The 18,538-nt window shown below is 44.4% G+C and overlaps 1 protein-coding gene across 1 annotated transcript in view; it reads left to right on the forward strand.

The window, feature by feature from the left end:
- USH2A (usherin) overlaps positions 1–18,538 on the forward strand; it is a 642,051-nt gene that overhangs the window by 610,579 nt on the left and 12,934 nt on the right. Inside the window, exons 64-67 of the mRNA XM_059717779.1 lie at positions 645–851; positions 3,310–3,548; positions 5,362–5,579; positions 14,476–14,652. Coding sequence (XP_059573762.1) covers positions 645–851; positions 3,310–3,548; positions 5,362–5,579; positions 14,476–14,652 — 841 coding nt within the window. The remainder of the gene's footprint in view (positions 1–644; positions 852–3,309; positions 3,549–5,361; positions 5,580–14,475; positions 14,653–18,538) is intronic.

Below are 18,538 nucleotides of genomic sequence, written 5' to 3' on the forward strand. Positions count from 1 at the left end.
TTACAGCTTGCTTAAATAAATAAAGCCCTGTTCCTGTAATTAAATCAGTAAGCAGAATCAAAATCCCAATTGGAGCCAGGCTAATTTAACTGGGGCTTGGCATGGACACAGGGGTCTATTCAGCACCCAGGAGCTGTCTGTGTCCTGTGCATCACTGCTGCCCCCTGTGCCAAGTTGCCCTGTTATGCCTCTGTGTCTACTTGTGGGAGAACAATGGCAGAATTGCAGCCTGGGTCAGTATTTTCTGTTGGATAACATCAGAATTTGTATGTTCTGGGACTTGATGTTGAGCCTTATCCTGGGTATAATTTGGAAGCTCCTTTCTATACTGTATTGCCTGGCAAAAACAAAATTGCTCAGCCTTGCATGAACCTAATGAAAAAATACTTGCCCTGGATACAGTTTACTTGCCCTCCCTGATGACAATGGCAAAAAATGTTCTTGTTTCTCCACTAATGTATGAGCTTATTTCTACATGGAGGGTCTAGTGATATGCTGCACAATTGCCTTAAATTATAGCATAGTTTCTTCTTCTTCCAAACAACCTCACCAAATCAGCACCACCCTCAGCACCATGCTCAGTATTTACCAGGCTCAACCCCTTCATAAATTGCTCTTTGTTATGTGTTTTGTTTTTTTTTGAGGTATGGTCCATAAATTCTGCAGGCCGGGCTCCAAGCAGCTGGTCACGCTGTAGGACAGGCCCTGCCCCACCGGAAGGCCTTCATGCACCTAAGTTCCACACTGTGGCTTCTACCTTAGCTGTGGTAAACATCAGCCCACCTCTTAAACCAAATGGGATAGTTAGTCTCTACCGGCTGTTCTCTAACACCAGAGGCACTGAAGTGGTGGTGAGTATGAACCAAGCAAAATTTGTATTTCTGGTTGAACTCTGGATATGTTTAGACTTTTCAGTTCTATTTTTTGCTAGATTTTTGTGTGCTTGTGCATTTGCATGTGCATGCAAGTGTGTGTTTTATTTCTGCTCTGCAGTGCTTTCTTCTGGCTGAAAAAGGCCTGGCACCGTACTTAGCTAAATCCTGTGCTTTCAAAAGAATTAACCTTGCCTCCAAAACCTTCATTATTTGGTAACATACTGAAAAAAATGTGAGAAGAATCCCAGGCTGTGGTGGCCCTTAAAGGGAGCTAGCTCTTCAGTTCAGTCTCAATAAACCAATTGGTTAGGCATGGAGTCTAGTAAGTCAGAAATCACTGAACTCTTAGTTAGTATGTTATAATGTTTTAAAATGACTTCTGTTCCCTCAGTTCAGTCTTGAGAGATGGTAACCCAGCAATTCCTACAATGGGAGGTTTCAAGGATTGCTAGCAAGACAGGTTTACCTGGTGTGACAGAACTAATACTTCATAAGGGTGTCCATCTGTCTCCAGCCATGCAATATGAGTTCCTTCCCTAACCTATCCTTGTCACTGCATCCAAAGGCATCAGGGGGAAAATATACTATATCAGGTGTTTGAGGATTTTCTTCTGTATCTGCTCCATTGAGCCCTCTGGTAACCTCCCTGCTATGTAGCCCAACTACAAGTATTAAAAGTGCTGTGCAGGTTTTTTTTATGGCCTGCCATATTCTATGCAGAAAAAGTAATCTAAATGAGGAAGAAAGCCAAGCATGCTATCATCAACATTTAAGCAATGTGGGGAGCCAGGTGTTTTAAATAGTTACTACTGGGTTAAAAAAATTCCATGTTACCTTATTTGAAATGTATAACAAGCATTAGGTCTGGGATCACGTGTATCTGTAAAAATGCTGGGGTTATAGGGCACACACCTGAAACAAGTCATTTATTTATTTTTGGTTTGGGTTGTTACCACCACCAAGCATTTCAGTCCTTTGCTGCACCCGGCTGTGGTGGCCCTTAAAGGGTGCCATCTCTTCAGTTCAGTCAGTCTCAATAAACCAATTGCTTAGGCAATGTTCAGTGTTTGGAGTCTATGTTTCTGAAGTCAGTCAGGGAATCTGCAAGTTTGGGCTGCTGCAGTCTGGCTTTAATGTAGATTTGAGGAGCCTCAAATAGGATACTGCATAGCACAGAACTACTTGATAAGGATGAAGTTAGTAACAATCCAATCACTCGTTTAACCTTTGAGAGCCCTGAACATTGTAGAATTGGTGTTCTTCCATTGCTCATTGTGGGTGTAGGACAGGTTTAAGGCTCCCCGTCTTCCTGTTTCCCAAAGGTTATTCTTAGACCGTACTAAGGGCACTTAAAATGTGAGCATCTGCACATTAAAGCTTATTAAGACATGCTAACTGCCCTCTGAGCATCTCAAAGTTATTGCACTTCAGGCAAGAGTTAACTCTGGACTATGCTACCCAAGTCATGTTAAGGTAACCTGAGTCTGCTCTATGGAGATAAAATGAGCAATTTGTAGTCCTCCAGCATCCCAGGATACACTGCTCTAAGCCCCCGACCCCTATCCAAATTAGAGATAGAGTCCTTGTGTCCTGGCTTCTAGCCATGCGCCTGTTCACCAGCTCTCTAGTGGCAAGTCTCTAGTGGTTGTGCAGGCAAAACAAAAAAAAAAATGGAATAAACCATCAGTGTGTGAATGCTCACAGCATGTACTAACCTTTCTACAGATGAACTTTCTATGCTCACCGCACCTTTCTTCACTTAACTTTCTACAGATTTAGTGTGGCCTAAGTATAACATGTAAATTTGTAAGATACTAGTTTTGGAGTGAATCTCCTGCCTAGATTCACATCTAGGGAGATCTGCTGCCATTCTGTGGGTGTGGCTGAACAGCCAAGGTTGAGCTGCTGCAGTCTTGAGCATTAGTAGGGCTGCAAAGCTGCTCTGTTTCTTCTCTGTGGGCTGGTACAAGGCTGAATCCAGCCATTGACAGAAAATCCCACATAATGTCACTGAGGCAAGAAATCCTTAGTGATCTGGGGGCAAAGTAGGGAGTGCTGCAGAATACCTCAAGACAGATCAGCAAGCCGGTGTAAAAATGCTACATGCCTATGAGTAAACTAAGATTCATGTTATCAATATTCAGTTAAGGAAGTACCTCAGTGTCAAGTGCTGTACCCTTTGATTGCAGATGAGAATCAGAAGCCTTTGCTCACATCCCATTTGTTGTGACCATCTTCCTCAATAACTGTCCACACAGTTATCTGTCAAAACTTAATGGCATTCACGTGTTAGGGTAGAATGTGTTGGATTTCTCCTTACCCAGGGCTCAGACTCTGAGCTTTTTCTTTCTTTTGCCTTACCACTCAGAATGTTTAATGAATATGTGCATTGTGCAGTACAAGGTACTCTAAAGTTCCCTCTTGCCTTTTGCAGTTGTCTGAAGGGACTGCCACCCAGCAAACAATACATGGCCTTAAACCTTTCACTACGTACTCTGTTGGTGTAGAGGCCTGCACCTGTTTCAACTGTTGCAGCAAAGGGCCAGTAGCTCAACTGACCACTCAGCCAGCTCCACCTTCAGAACAGCCCCCTCCACATATCCATACTGTAACCTCAAGAATGGCATCTTTCCAGTGGAGTGCACCTCAGTCACCCAATGGCATAATGAAAAGGTAAGAATCACAGTCTGGTTGAGAATTTCAACACCAGCAGGGTCAATTAGATGTACTATTTCCTTTAATATCACTTTTTTGGCCAAATCTGTTAGTAAGATTTGAGATCAAGGTCTATCTTGAGTTTTCCTTAATGTATTTGTAAATAATGATGGTGATATCCAAAGTAGCATAAGTTAATTCTGAATATAGTGCCTCAAATCTTAACTGCTGCTTGCTGTTCTCTAGCATTTGTCTCAAGGAAAATATTGCATGAGTAGAGGAACATTGCATTGCATGTTGACTGTCCCTTTTGATATACTGTTCAGGGAATTGATTCCAGAATCAAGAGCCCTCCACTAAGAACAGCCTACTTCTAACTTCCAGCCACTTCCCTAGAGAGGCTAGTAGTGAAAGTCTTTTATTTCAAAGAAACAAAATGGCCAAGGAGTAATTTCTGAAATAGAGAGGATCTAGACCACAAGTGGTCTTGTTGATCAAAGTCAACATTTTCAATTAGGCTTGGAAGTAAATCTGTGGACAGCAAGCATCACCTTTTTTTTGTTTTGTTTTGTTTTTTCCTTTCCCCCCATACAGCAAGTCTAACCAAAAAGTTGTATCTTACTGAAGTAACTGGGTGCTTTGTTCTTAAATTTAGTGAGCAAAAGATCAAGCTCTAAGCAGGCAGCACTATTCTGCACTACCTAAGGCTGCTACCTGTAGGTTTTCAAACCTTGGAAATGCCTAGTAATATTCTGAATGTTTGAATTGTTGGTAGTAGTATGTAACCTGCCTTTACAAGCAGCATCTGTACCAAAGACCTGGAGGGTTGTCAACATAATACCCATCTTCAAAAAAGGGCTTCAGAGGTGATCTTGGGAACTACAGACCAATGAGTCTCATTTCTATCCTTGGCAAGTTGGTAGCATCTATAATAAAGAACAAAATCAGCAGTCACATGGACAAATTTGATCTGCTGTGAGAAGAGTCATTATGATTTTGTAAAAGGAAATCCTGTCTTGTGGAGTCCTTTGAGGATGGTAACAAGCATTTTGGCAAGGGGGATCCAGTTGATATAATAAATTTGGATTTTCCAACAGCTTTTGACAAGGGCCCTCACCCAGGCTCTTAAAAAAATTAAATTGCTGCAGGATTGGAGGAAAGGTTCTTTCTTGGATTGAAAGCTGTTTAAAATATAGGAAACAAATGCCTAAATGGTCATTTTCAGGATGGAGGAAAGCTGAAATTGGGATCCCACATGGATGTGTTCTGGGCCCAGTTTTGTTCAGAATTTCCATAAATGACCATGGAAAGGGAGTGCCCAGTGAAATCTCAAAGTTTGCAGATGATATTAAATTATTCCAGGTAGTCAAACCCAGCCTCCTGGCAAAAATCTGCAGAAAAATCTCACTAGCTTAAATGAGCAGGCAGAAAAGAACTTCAGTCTTGACAAGTGCATGATATGCACATGAGGAAAAATAACCTCAACAATACGTACATAATCCTGGGCTCTGAATTAGCTTATACATAGTTTCCTAAAAACATTGGCTCAATTCTCAGTGGCCACCAAAAAACCCAATAAAATGCTGGTAATCATTAAGAGAATAGAAAACAGAAGGGAAAACATCACCATGCAGCTATATAAATCCATGGTGTACCCACATCTTAAAAAGAATGTAGTAGAATTAGAAAAGGTACAGAAAGGGGCAACAAAGATGATCCAAGATACGGAGTAATAGCCAGTAGCCAGGCCTCCAGAAAACATGGGGAAAGTGTGCTACCTAATTGTTTGCTCAAATAAGACTCATCCAAATGTCAATCTCTTTCTCTCTAGCTACGAGCTCCACATGCACACTTATTGCCCTCCCTACTTAAAGTCAGTGGCAAAGACTTGCAGTCCTGGTCCAACTGAAGTGAAATATAAAGGGAAGGGTCAGAGTGCCAACGTGAGTGACCTTCAGCCTTACACAGCTTACAACCTGAGAGTGGTGTCCTACAATTCTGTGGGCAGCAGTGCTTCAGAATGGATCAGCTTTACTACCAAGAAGGAATGTGAGTATATGGGGACAGTAAGAAATTATCCTTCTAGTATGTGGAACTGTATAGGGTCAGAAAAATCATTAAGCCTATTCCCATCTATTTTAAAGAACTCATTATATCATTCCCACTAGCATCCTTCCTTAACCATCTCCAGTAATTATGCATCAGCCACCTGCTCCAGGGAAGTCAGCTCTGCTGTTTGATTGTTCTTACTGTTCAGTACTATTTTTGCACCATCTAGTCTAAACCTTTCCTTTCTCATTTCAAGCTCCTTGTCCTTCTACCTTTTATAGTCATGAAAGCTCTTCCTTTATTCATAGTGGGACATATTAAGTATGTGGAACGTGTCCCCTTAAAGCAAATCAGACATTTGTACAGGGGGTTGGACTAGATGACCTTTTTGGTCCTTTCTCGTGCCATGGTTCCATCCTCATGATGCTATGATTGAATAAAAATAAATGTGCCTGGTCAGAATGTAGGCAAGGAAGAAAGGTTGGCACAAAGAAAGAGGAAAGCAGGACTTTTTGAGGGCACTGTGGTTTTCTTGGAGGGTCTGATCCTGTAGTTCTCATGGGAGTATCTCTCCCATTGAACATCACAGGAGTTTTGCCTGCTTTATATACGTGGAATTGGACCATTTTACAAGAAGAATTCCTCATTATTATATGTTCAAACATTATACACATGGGGCTTACATAGCAAATAAATACACAGACATTATGTATTTAAGTTGATTTTACAATCAAACTTAGATATTAGTTGATTCTATAATCTAAACTGAATTTGCAGTAGTTTAACACAATCTTTTTTCCCCTGTAAATACAGGGTCATAGCCAAAATAGTGGAAAATGGATATAATGGGCAATTTGTCTCGGCAGTACATATGCTGGTTACCTGGCAAAGAATATTCTCTTGGCACACTATAGCCTCAAAATTTACTAAACCACATCTCTGAAAAATCCATATTTCCACCACAAGCAAACTTTGTATGGAAGGTACTGAAATCTAAGCCACCAAATAAGACATTGTACGGTTTACTAAGATATTGTAATTAAAGGGCTGGCCTCTTGGGAAGTGCTCTATAGCCCTTATGTGGCATAACAATGACATTAAAGACAGAAATCACACTCTCCTGCTCCAGTAGCAGAAGGTCCTTCCACTGGAGTAAACAACATGTTTATCACAGGTGTGAAAGAGATGTGACCTCAGATTGCTGCAGAAGACCCTGTATAGATGCAATTGCTCCATCAAAATTGTGCTTTTATCAGTAGAGCTATATTTTGTGGGAGAGGAGGAGGAGGAGATTTACTAAATTCGTAGTCTAGCATTACTGCAATGGCCACATCCACATTTGGAACTCTTGATCAGTGAAGTATATACAATCATACCTATTCTTTTATAACACAGTATACATTATTGTTTAGCAGTATAATGACTGTGATGAAGTACTGGTTTGATTCCAATAGAGAGCAGTAATATCCACTAGTAAGTTATTAATTTAGGCTAGGTACAGATGTTGCACTTACACCAGTAAAAATTATTGGAAACTGGTACATACCCATAACCAAATAGAAGTTCGGCACACACAGACCAGTTTAAAGATGGTGAAACCTAATCTAAGATAGTCCTGGATGCATATAGTTAAGCGACTTAGGTTATGTAACCCGGGTGGTATGTGGAAGGTACCCCCTCTTCAAATGGAAGGGATGTTAGCGGGCATTGGTGATGCACATGGGGTGGACATGTAACCCTTGAGATTGGCCATGCACCCCCTAGAAATGCCAGGCATGAAACTGGAAGTGCTGGGGGAAGTGTACCTCCATTTTTGCCACTGGTGATTTCAGGCTCAGCAATCAGCTGCTAGGGGATGCCCCCCCGGTCAGCGACCTGGTGACCCCCCAGACCTGGGAGGCAACATTTGCCCATGTTAGCGGGAATGTATATGCTGTGGGGAGCGTGGCTGCCTAACTATAAGCCAGCTCACCTCCTTCTCTCTACAGAGTCATAAACTTTCATACATACATATATATAAATTAGGGCTGTGCAAAATTTCACCAGCAGTTTCATTTCGATGCTGTTTCAACTCGTTTCAACCTTGAAACAGCTAAATCAGAACAAAACAGAGAGCTTCGAAATAGCCTCGAAACAAAACAAAGCAAGTTGAAACATTTCAAAATTTTCGAAACGTTTTGAGTTTTGAAGCTCGAGCTGGGCTTGCCTGCAGGGAAACAGAAACTAAAGTAAGGAGAGAGAGGGGGAAGAGGGAGGAATGAGTGCTCTCATTATTGACTGTGTAGCTGGCCAGCGACTGTCATCCGTTCCTGAGGTCCCGTCCAATCCCAGTGCTCTGGGGGAGGGATGGAAAAAGTGCATAAAAAGCAGCATTGTTTGAACTGCCCTGCTTTCTGCCTTGGTGTCAGCTGAGTGAGGGTGCACCTTAACACACACACAGTCACCCACCCATGTCACGAGTTCTGCCTGTCAGCAGCTAGAGGTGCAGGGCCCCGGAACCCAAACTCCCCCTGCACCTATCTCCTTGACAGCTGGAAGGTTTTGTCGCCACAGCAGGGCCTAGCAGGCCTGCAGTTTTCACCCCTCTCTGTCCCAAGATGGACACAGTCCCACAAGCACCCATGTCACGAGTTTTGCCTGTCAGCAGCCTGAGGTAAAGGGCCCCAGAACTCAGAAGCCCCTGCACCTATATGCTTGAAAGCTGGCAGGCTTCGTGGCCTCAGCAGGGGCTAGCATGCCTGCAGTTTTGACCCCACTGTGGCTTAACATATACATGTGACATGAGTTTTTTGCTTTCAAGAATTTGAGGTGCAGTTTCCCTGAAACCTCTGCACCTATCTCTGTGAAACTTGGCAGGCATCATGCCCTCAGAAGGGGCTACCATTCCTGCAAGTTTCATCCAAATCAAAAATGACAAAGTTATAGACTGTTTTGAGGTTCCCCATTATAGCCTATGGGTGAAATGTTGAAACCGTGTCGAAACAGCGAAACTGTTTTGGTGAAACAAAACAGAACAATGGTTTCGAATTGAAATGAAATTAAAAACGAAACACTGTTCCATCAAAATCTTGAAATGCAAGTTGAAATGGAAAGGTGCTGTTTTGTACAGCCCTAATATAAATGCTATTTACAGATATAAATTTACCCAGACAAAAAACTCAAATTAACCCTGAACTCAAGCATAGGCCTAATTCCCTGTGGCTTTCGGGATAGCTAGCAGCCCCTGCCCCTCATCAGGGCCCTCCAGCCTGTAGGGGCTGGGAGGCACTCAGTGATAAAATGGAGGTTAATCAACAGACTAATGACAAGAATAACAGGCAGTATATGCAATAAGGTTACATCAAATAAAATATACATAGCTAATGATAATCAATACAACCCAATGACAGGAATACCTGACAGTGATAGGACAATATATAACATACACAATAAGGTTACATCAAATAGAACACATATGCATAAAATAACCAATACAATAAACACAAATACAGGGTAACTGTAACACAATAATGAAGACACGGTAATAACAGAATCCCAGCAACATGAAAAAGAAACAGAGCCCAACAGTGGCACAGCAGCTGTTCCCAAAGAAGAAATAACAACCCAAGCAGGGACCCTGTCACCTAATAAAACACCATTACCCTCTGAAGGTTACTCAGCTAGGCAGGGCCCTAAACCAGGGAACCCCCCATAGCAAACAGGAGCCTTGGATCCCTCTTTATGTCCCAGGGCAAATTGTCTTCTTCCATCAGGAGCTTCGCCTCAGCTGTCCACAGTGGGCAACGCCCCTTCCTCCCCTGTGGGAATCCCCTTCCTGGCTGACTCATGACTCCATGGCTTTTGAAGGGTTCGGCTTGTCTCCAGCAGCATGTTGAAGCAAAGCATACCCCCCCCCCGCCCCCCACTGGGATGTTTAACCCATGCCACTCCCAGCGAGAAGGCCCAAGCTGCCTCATGCAGCTCATCTGGCCTGTTGACCCACTCTCTGCCCTGTGCACCACCCTGTGCACTGAAGGGGCACCTACCTTGGGCAGGGGGAAAAGGACCGCACTGCCTAGTGCAGCCCCATTGTTCCTTCAGCTCTAGGGCCTTATGCACCACTTCATGCACCAATGGCCCAGCTCCTACCTTGTGCAAGATTGGGGATGCACGCTGCCTTATGCAGTTGCCATTCAACTTTATCAGCCCAGTGTACCATTTTGTGCACCAAATGGGCGCTAGGCTCCTGCCTTATGCAGGGTTGGGGACCCGTACTGCCTCATGCTTCTGCTGTGGTCTCATCCACTCCCAAACTCTCCCTGCACCATTCTGTGCACTGGTCCATGCACTGACGGCTCCCACTCCTGCCTAGTGCAGGGTTGGGGACCCACACTGCCTCGTGCAGCTGCCATGGTCCCATCCAATCCCAGACCCTCTGTGCACTGACCTGTGCACTGTCGCCATGGCTCTCTCCACAGTGGGGATGGGATGCAGCCACTGGCTGCTCCTGTCCAGCGAAGACATCTTCCAGGTGCTTTTGGGGCAACTGCTCTGCCCCACTGGTCAGTAATACCAGCTCTTCATCAGCCCTCTTCATTGTCCCATGTCAAAGCCACCTGTGTGCTCAGCACATGGGCTTTTATTCCCTTTGGAGACTCTGCCTCCATTGGGAATGGACCAATCAGAAAGCTCAAGCGGTTAGTTCCCTTTTTGGTCGTCTCTTTTACCTCATCCCTGGGTCAAGGTGTGGCTGCCTTTTTTCTGCCTTCCCCTGATTGATGGGGAAGGAAAACTGCCTCTACTAATGAAGCCCGATCCCTTTGGGCTCAAGCTGACAGTCCGGGTCTGGTGGTGAGCCCATCAGCCAGTCTGTCCCAGTTAAACTGGTCTTTCAAACTTCTGTATCAGATCGTGTGCTGACTTTGCAGCCCCCTGTTTCCTCCCCGTCACAAAGAGGCATGCGGGAACTCAGCTTGTGCTCAGCTGCTCTGTGTTGTCAGCCTCAAGCAAGAAAGTTGGGGAGGAAGGGGAACATCTGTAGCTCAGTATTTTTGTATATTTATACAGTGTCCCTAGGCAGGGGGAGATGCTCTGGAGAAAAAACGATTAGGCCAGTCAGAGCTTTGGAAAATGGCAGACACCGGGCAGCAGGCACCCAGTGAGATTGCAGGAATTTGTCAAAATTTGCCATAGTTTGTCAAAGCTCCAAGGACCCCAATCCTTCCTTCTGCAGGGTGCCCCTTTCCCTGTTGCATGGCACAAGACTGCGGGCACCTGCTGCTGGGGGAGAGTGGAAGAGAGATTCCCAGCTCTGATCCTGCTCCCTGGTGTTGCACCAGCTCATGCAGGACCAGAGCTAGGCATGGCAGAGCAGGATTATCATGCCTGTGGCTGACATTGCTCTGGGAGGTGGGGGGAAGGGCTGCTTGGCCCAGCAGCCAATTAGGAGTGGCCTGGCAGGGAGAGCCTGCTGGGAAGTGTGCAGGAGCATCTCCCAACCTGGTGGCCTCTACCAGTGCAGGCAGCCCATGTGTCCCACCCCCACCAAAGGATGAATGTCTATTCCATTTGCTCCTGACTTAACCTAAGGCGCTTAAAGTAAAATGCAAGACTTAGATTGCTTCTGCCTCGGGCTTTTTGAATATCTGCATTTAGCCTTACTCAACAACAACCTCCTAAGCCACTAAAATATATGTCTTCACTGTCGCTCCTTGTGTCTCCTTCATTAGTAAGACCTGAAGCATTTCATTAAAAAAAGGAGACAATGGTTTATGGACATTCTTTGTTTTAAGTACAGTGCCAAAATCATGACAAATGAACATGTCTGTATTTAGGGACCAGTGCTTGATTATACACTAATGTACTACACTATTGATTGATTAGTCAGGGCGATGAATTATATGTGAATTGCTGTTTGTAAGGCTTTTTAACTATCTATGAAAATAAACTAATGGTTCAAGAAAAAGCTTTAAAACTGAATGGGTGCCAAAAGGACATAATTCACTTTCTAAGCAGTTTAGTTTGGAGAAAAATATATTAACTTCATCTAGTCCTTTGGGCTTGGTTGCTATAAATATTGATTTGATATGAAAAATAGCTTCCAACTATTGTTAATACTAAGATCCTTTACCTGTTAAACGGGGAGTAGGAATTAAACAAAATATGAGACAATTACTCTACCATCTGAAAGATACTGAATAGTAGTGTATCCATTAACTGGAACCTTGTACGCACATGGTGGTTTGGTAGGAAGGTCTTGGCTAGTTTTCATAGAAAAGTAGGGTTTGAAGGGACCTGAGATGGTCATCTAATTCAAGACCTGGTCAAGGAAGGATCGGCTCTATCTGAGGCATCCTAGACAAATGTTTGTCTAATCTAGTCTAAGGACACCTATACACATGCATTGAGGCTGCTCTGACGTGCTGTAATTACAGCGTGTCACAGCAGACTCAATCGAGTCTGCTGGAATATGGTAATTACCGTACTCCAGCAGACTCTAACATCACATGTATCAGCATCCCTGCACTGAAAAATGGTGGTGGGGGTGCTTTAACTAAAGCTTTAATTAAAGCGCCCCTGCTGCCATTTCTTAGCACAGGGATACTGATACACATGACACACTGGGAGCTTTAATTAGAGCGGCTCTCAGAGATGCTTTAATTAAAGCAACCCCCTCCCCCACCCGGAGCGTGTGTATAAACACCCCAAAACTTCAGAAAGTAACCTCACACACAGCTACCAGGCAGAATGCCTGACACATCAAAAATGCCTTTAACTTGCCACAGGTAAAGCAAGAGAACAAAGGCACTGTCAGTGTCCTACTACTGCAAGGACTGGAATTAATTTGTTATAATCTACGGAAGAGGACTATTCCCTCCCTGCCCCATCCCATCCCTGCCCCCGACACACAGAGGATAGAAAAGGAACCCACACTCCCTGCCAATCTGTGGAGTAAATTTCTTTTTTCATTCCAAATGTGAAGATTAATGTGAATCTGAGTGGAGGAGCAAGATCCTCCAGCAAAGAACCTCTGTTTTCTAAGTCCAAGCAGAACTATCAGTTCTCCCCAGTCAAAATCTCCAGTCAAACTGGCCAGCACTCAGGGCTTCTGAGAAAGGTGAAAAAAAACCCATCTTACACTCATAGATTTCATAGACGTTAGGGCTGGAAGGGACCTCGCGAGATCATCAGGTCCAGCCCTCTGCCCAGGGGGCAGGAAGTCAGCTGAGGTCAGATCACCATAGCAAGATAAACATTCAAGCATTTCGGAAAGGTATCCAGAGTAGGTGCTTGCACCACTTCTGGGGGGGAGTCTATTCCAGACTCTGGAGACTTGGATGGTAAAGAAATTTTTCTTTATGTTCAGTCTAAAATGGTTTTCCAGCAGTTTGTGACTGTTAGACCTTGTCTTCCCTTGGAGTGCCCTAGTGAACAAAAGTTCTCCCAGTTCCTGATGCATACCTCTTATAGGCTGCCACCAAGTCACCCCTGAGCCTTTGCTTCTCCAGGCTGAAGAGTCCCATGGCTCTCAGCCTCTCCTCATAAGGCCTGTTCTCTTGACCTCTAATTATGCACATGGCTCTCCTCTGGACTCTCTCAAAATTCTCCACATACTTTCTAAAGTGTGGAGCCCAGAACTGGATGCAGTACTCCAGCTACGGCCTCACCAAGGCTGAGTAAAGTGGGAAGATGACTTCTTGGGTCTTGCTTGAAATGCATTGGTAGATGCAAGCCAGAGTTTTATAGGTAGGCTGGCCATAAGGACATCTGGGACACTTTTCCCCACATCCTGCCCTCCCAAGTCAGTGGTACTACTGCAGGCAGAGGTGGGGGGCAGGTTCACCAGGCACTTGGTTTACCAGGCTCACCAGGCATATGGTTCACCATGGTTCACCAGGCACATGGACGGGTGGGCGGACAATGGTGCCTAACTGCCCACCTGCCTGGTGCTTTGTGCTGCTCTGCACCACTCTTCCTCCCCACTGGACTGCACCCCATTCCCATGTTTCTGGGATGCTTGTTTTAATTCTCACCAGCCAGCCTGAACTGGCCTTCAACATCCAGGACTGTCCTGGCTAAACCAGGACATATGGTCCCCCTCCCCATAAGCAACCTGGATGGGGAGGAAGAGAGGGAAATCCTTCCTGGCCCCATGTGACACCCATCAAAGCCCCCAAACATAGGATATCCATAACCAGATAATCTCTACTTATCACTGCAATTTTGGGACCATAAACAACTCTATGCACACTAAGATAACCAAAATGACTCCAGTGGTTTTCACCAGTATAGATGAGAGACAAAAGCTCAACACAAGGAGTCACTCACATTCTGTCATGCAGAATATTTTTATGTCTTTGTATTACTTTTCTGCATACAATGGGAGGTGGTATACACTTGTACTAGACACATTTTGCCCAAACTTTTTGATACATGGGGTACATTTTTTTTCTGGATTAAAATTGGTGGCATACTTCACTCTCCAGTCCATAAGCCAGATCTGGACCATAGGCCACATCATGTGTGCAGTGCTGCCAGCCAGGGTCCAATCCCTGCTTGCAGTGCTGTTGCAGCCAGGGCTTGATCCAGCCATGTGAAGCTGGCCTGGCAGGGGCCCCGTCCAGATAATTTTTCACAGCACACCCTTTGAGGATCACCGTACTAGACAGTGTAAGGCACATAGTAAGAAACAGCTCCCCCTGCTAATTTTCCTTGTAGGTTTTACTTGGAATGCAGATACAGCAGGATAGCTATTCACGGGCAGACTTTTTTTTTCCCTCTCTCTCTCTCCTGCTTTTCTCTGTATGTATGTGTTTGAGTGTGAGAGAGGACAGCCTGTATTCTTTAATGTATACACTCTATGTAAGTTAACGAGATGCCAACCATTTATAAACAAGTTCTTTCCTTTTTCTGGCAGTGCCTCAATACAGAAGTCCATTTTCTGTTGCCAGCAATTTATCTATGGTCCACATAGACTGGAGTTACACTTTCCTACTGAATGGGCAGCTAAAGGAGTATGTGTTAACTGAGGGCAAACAGCGTGTCTATAGTGGCTTTGACACCAAGCTGAATTTACCTAGGACATCTGACAAAAGTGAGTTTCTAGTTCCCATTTCTGTGTTCGTCTGATTGTATCAAATGCTTAATTTTTTAAAAGTTGTCCAAGAAATACATTATATTGAAATGTCTCAAAATTTGTGGGGGGTTCTCTGAAAACCTTGTATCGTACATGTACCTTCTCCTGATATACGTTCTTCTTTGGGTATATGTTCTGTATATGTTCTTTCTCCTGATAAATGAATGCCCTTTCCTTTAGAATAAGGAAACCAGTTTTGTTTTTGGTGTCACTGAATATGAGAGGTATAGGGGGAAAACGGTAACCAGTTATGTTTCTGAAACATTTTTCTGTCTTCTTATGGGGATGAGTAGAGATAGCCAGGGAACAGTGTGGAGTTGACCTCAATGATTTGATTATAGAACTTCCCCCCAAAAGTGAGGGTTGAAAAATTTTGGAAGGATCTGCCCTTAAATCCATGATACTCTTAAGGCTCGGTCTTGCAAGGCAGCAAATAGTCCAAAAACCATTTGACTAAGCACTCCAAATTAAGCAGATCAAGAGCCCAAAGCAGTCAATGGGACTATTCCTATGTTTAGATTCAAGTAGCTCTATAAGTTTTGCTGGATTGGGATAGAGTGCTTGGATCTTCCAGACCAAATCTTAAGTGTTGTGGGGATAGGTAAATGCACATCCACCTCAATACCCAGAGGTGTTTGAGATCCACCAGGAAAAAATGAGGCAAAAAGGAGAAGCCAGGAAACTAAAGGCCAGTTAGTGCCTCCTCAATGCCCAGGAAGTTACTGGAACATATTGTAAGGGAGTCCATTTGAAAGTGTCTGGAGAAAGAAAGGCTGATCTCAAGCAGCCATCATGGATTTACTATGAACAAGTCATGCCAAACTAGATCTTCTTCAGCAAGATAACTAGTTTTGTGGATGAAAAGAATGTTATGGATATGCATATCTGGAGCCATGGGGGTTTGGCCTTCTTATGTAGCAAGGGACTTAGCCCTCTTCCTTGGATCTCTCAAGTATAATTTAACAACCCCTGCAGCATCAGGAGATTAGATAATGCATTATTTGTGGCCCGGTGGTTAGCTCACTGTACTGGGAATTAGGAGCTGAAGTTCCAACCTCTTGTGGGTGAGGGAAGCAAGGACCTGCACTTTCCACTTCCTAAGTGAGTGTCCTAATCACTAGACTATCAGGATAAACACGGAAGGGTCATTCACTGCTGTCACATGCATTTGGTTTCCCACAGGCAAGTATGCTGGTGCGATTCTATTTCTTTAGATGGCAAAATAGAATCTAAAAATGTATGCACATGCCAAGAAATGGCACTAACACCATTTCTCTGGGTAACTTCTGTTCAGACACATGGAGTGAAAAAAGATACTGCCTAAAGGTTAAGTTACACATTACACTTAAACCACATTAAATCTGTGGCTTGTTAATCAGAGTTAAAGTTAAAACATACTTGGTGTGTATATGTGTATTAAGGCACTTTTTCGAATGTGCATTAAACTTAGTACGTCCAGTGTGAGGTACTAAAGAAATGTGTATTATGCTGCCTGAATGTGCATGGTTAAGTGACACTTACTGTGCAGTAACCTATTTTACTGAAAATTAATGTAATTGCATGTGTTTTTTACATGACTCTTTAATGCACAATAAAATAGGCTACTGCGCATTAAAGCACACATGTAGATGTGCCCACTGTGAGTAGTCACACCTTAAGGGCTAATACTGTTTCTTGTGTACACACCTCTGATTTGTGACTAGAGGACTGGTGAGCATGAGTGTGGCTAGAAGCTAGGGTACCTGGGCTCTTGCTGGCTTCCTCCTCGCCGTATATATATCTATATAACATATATATCTATCTATATCTATCTGATAGATGGCCTAAGGTGATGGACCAATACACCCTACCACCAGCTGCCCCGTGTGCAGGGAAGGGGGTGTGTGGGCATAGGTGATCTGGCCATGGTGGTCATGGCAGCATGGCAGTCCCTCCTATGCTGGTTTCTGTCCACTGGACCATGAAAGCACTCCTGCCTGGAGCTGGTCTGGCCCAGCTGTAACCCTGTGCCCTGCACCCCCTGGGGTTGCAGAAATCTTGGGGGGCATGTGTCCCTCTCTGCTGCATTGCCTTGCCCTCCCCACCCTTCTTAACCACGTTGCCTGTGCTCCCTGACCCCCTGATGTATCGCCTGTGCCTCCCCCCGACTTCCCCAATGCATTGCTTGTGCCCCCTCTGCCCCTGCTCCCATAGATTTACTTGGAGGGAACTGTGGGAGCTGCTTTCCACCTCTCCTTGGCTGCCATGTGCATGTGTGTATGTACATGCTTGTGGCACCCCCTCCCTACAATTGCCCATTTCCCCCACCCCCAAGCAGTCCCCTTGCAGGCTGGAACTCTGCTAGCCTGAGGGGGGAAACCCACAGTTTCCCACTTTTTTCTCCTTTAAAGAAGAAATATTACATTATTTTCCTCAGATTTGGGTCCCAGCAGTTCTCTTCCCAAGGGAGGCCAAGGCCTTCAGGCTCCCACGTACTCAGTGCCTATGGTTCTGGGCAAGTGTCCTAATCTCCAACTACTTGGGTACACTCTGTGACCTGGAAGATGGCATAGAGTGCACCCTTAGCAAGTCTGCAGATGACACCAAGCTGGGAGGAGTAGCAGATACACTGGAGGGTAGGGCTAGTATTCAGAGTGACCCAGACAAATTGGAGGGTTGGGCCAAAAAGAATCTCATGAAGTTCAATAAGGACAAGTGCAAAGTCCTGCACCCAGTGGAACAATCCCATGCACTGCTACAGGCTGGGGGCTGGCTGGCTGGGCAGCAGCTCTGCAAAAAAGGACCTGGGGTTATAGTGGACAATAAGCTGAATATGAGCCAGCAGTGTGCCCTTGTTGCCAAGAAGGTTAATGGCATACTGGGATACATTAATATTTGCATTGTGAGCAGGTCAAGAGAAGTGAGTATTCCCCTCTATTCAGCACTGGTGAGGCCACATCTGAAGTACTGTGTTCAGTCTTGGACCTCCCCACTACAGAAAAGATGTGGACAAATTGGAGAGAATCCAAAAGAGGGTGACAAAAATGGTTCAGGGGATGGAGGATATGACTTATGAGGAAAGATTGAGAGAACTGGGCTTATTTAGTCTAGAAAAACAGAGACTGAAAGGGGACTTAATAGCAGCCTTCAACTACCTGAAGCCTGGGGGTTAGAAAGAGAATGAAACTAGACTGTTATCAATCATGGCAGATAGATAACAGAACAAGGAGCAACAGTCTAACAGATATTAGGTTAGATATTAGGAAGAATTTTCTCACTATGAGGATAGTAAAACACTGGAACAGGTTTCCCAGAGAGGTGGCAGAAGCTCCATCCTTGGAGGTTTTCAAAACCTGACTAGACAAAGCTTTGGCTGGGATGATCTAGTTGGGGATGGTCCTGCTTTGAGCAGGGGGTTGGACTAGGTGACCTCTCCCTTCCAACCATAACTTTCTATGACTGTACATATTCAGGAGCTTTTTGCTATTGGGTGTACACACACGTGCACACACACCACACCATGCACGTGCACACACACACGCACACACCCTCCCTCCCCCCCAGTCAAAAAACCTGCTAAAAAGCATGTCTCTTCTATCTTAGCATGGGTTAAATTCACCATTGGAATGAATGGAGAGACATTCATTGATCTCCTGCCTAACAAAGGATCTGTCTTTGGCAGCATCTAGGTGCCGTTCATTGAAAGAAATGGGAAAACTGCGTAGGTCTGCAGGGCAAAATAGAGAGTATATGTTGAGAACTATGGACTAAATCATTTTATTTCACCTGCTAGACTTACTAGACTTACTTACTAGAGTTACTATAGGGAAGATTCTGTTGTACACAACTAGAATCAGGGAGACAC

Source organism: Alligator mississippiensis, chromosome 1 (genome assembly GCF_030867095.1).
Source record: "Alligator mississippiensis isolate rAllMis1 chromosome 1, rAllMis1, whole genome shotgun sequence".
Taxonomy (NCBI): Eukaryota; Metazoa; Chordata; order Crocodylia; family Alligatoridae; genus Alligator; species Alligator mississippiensis.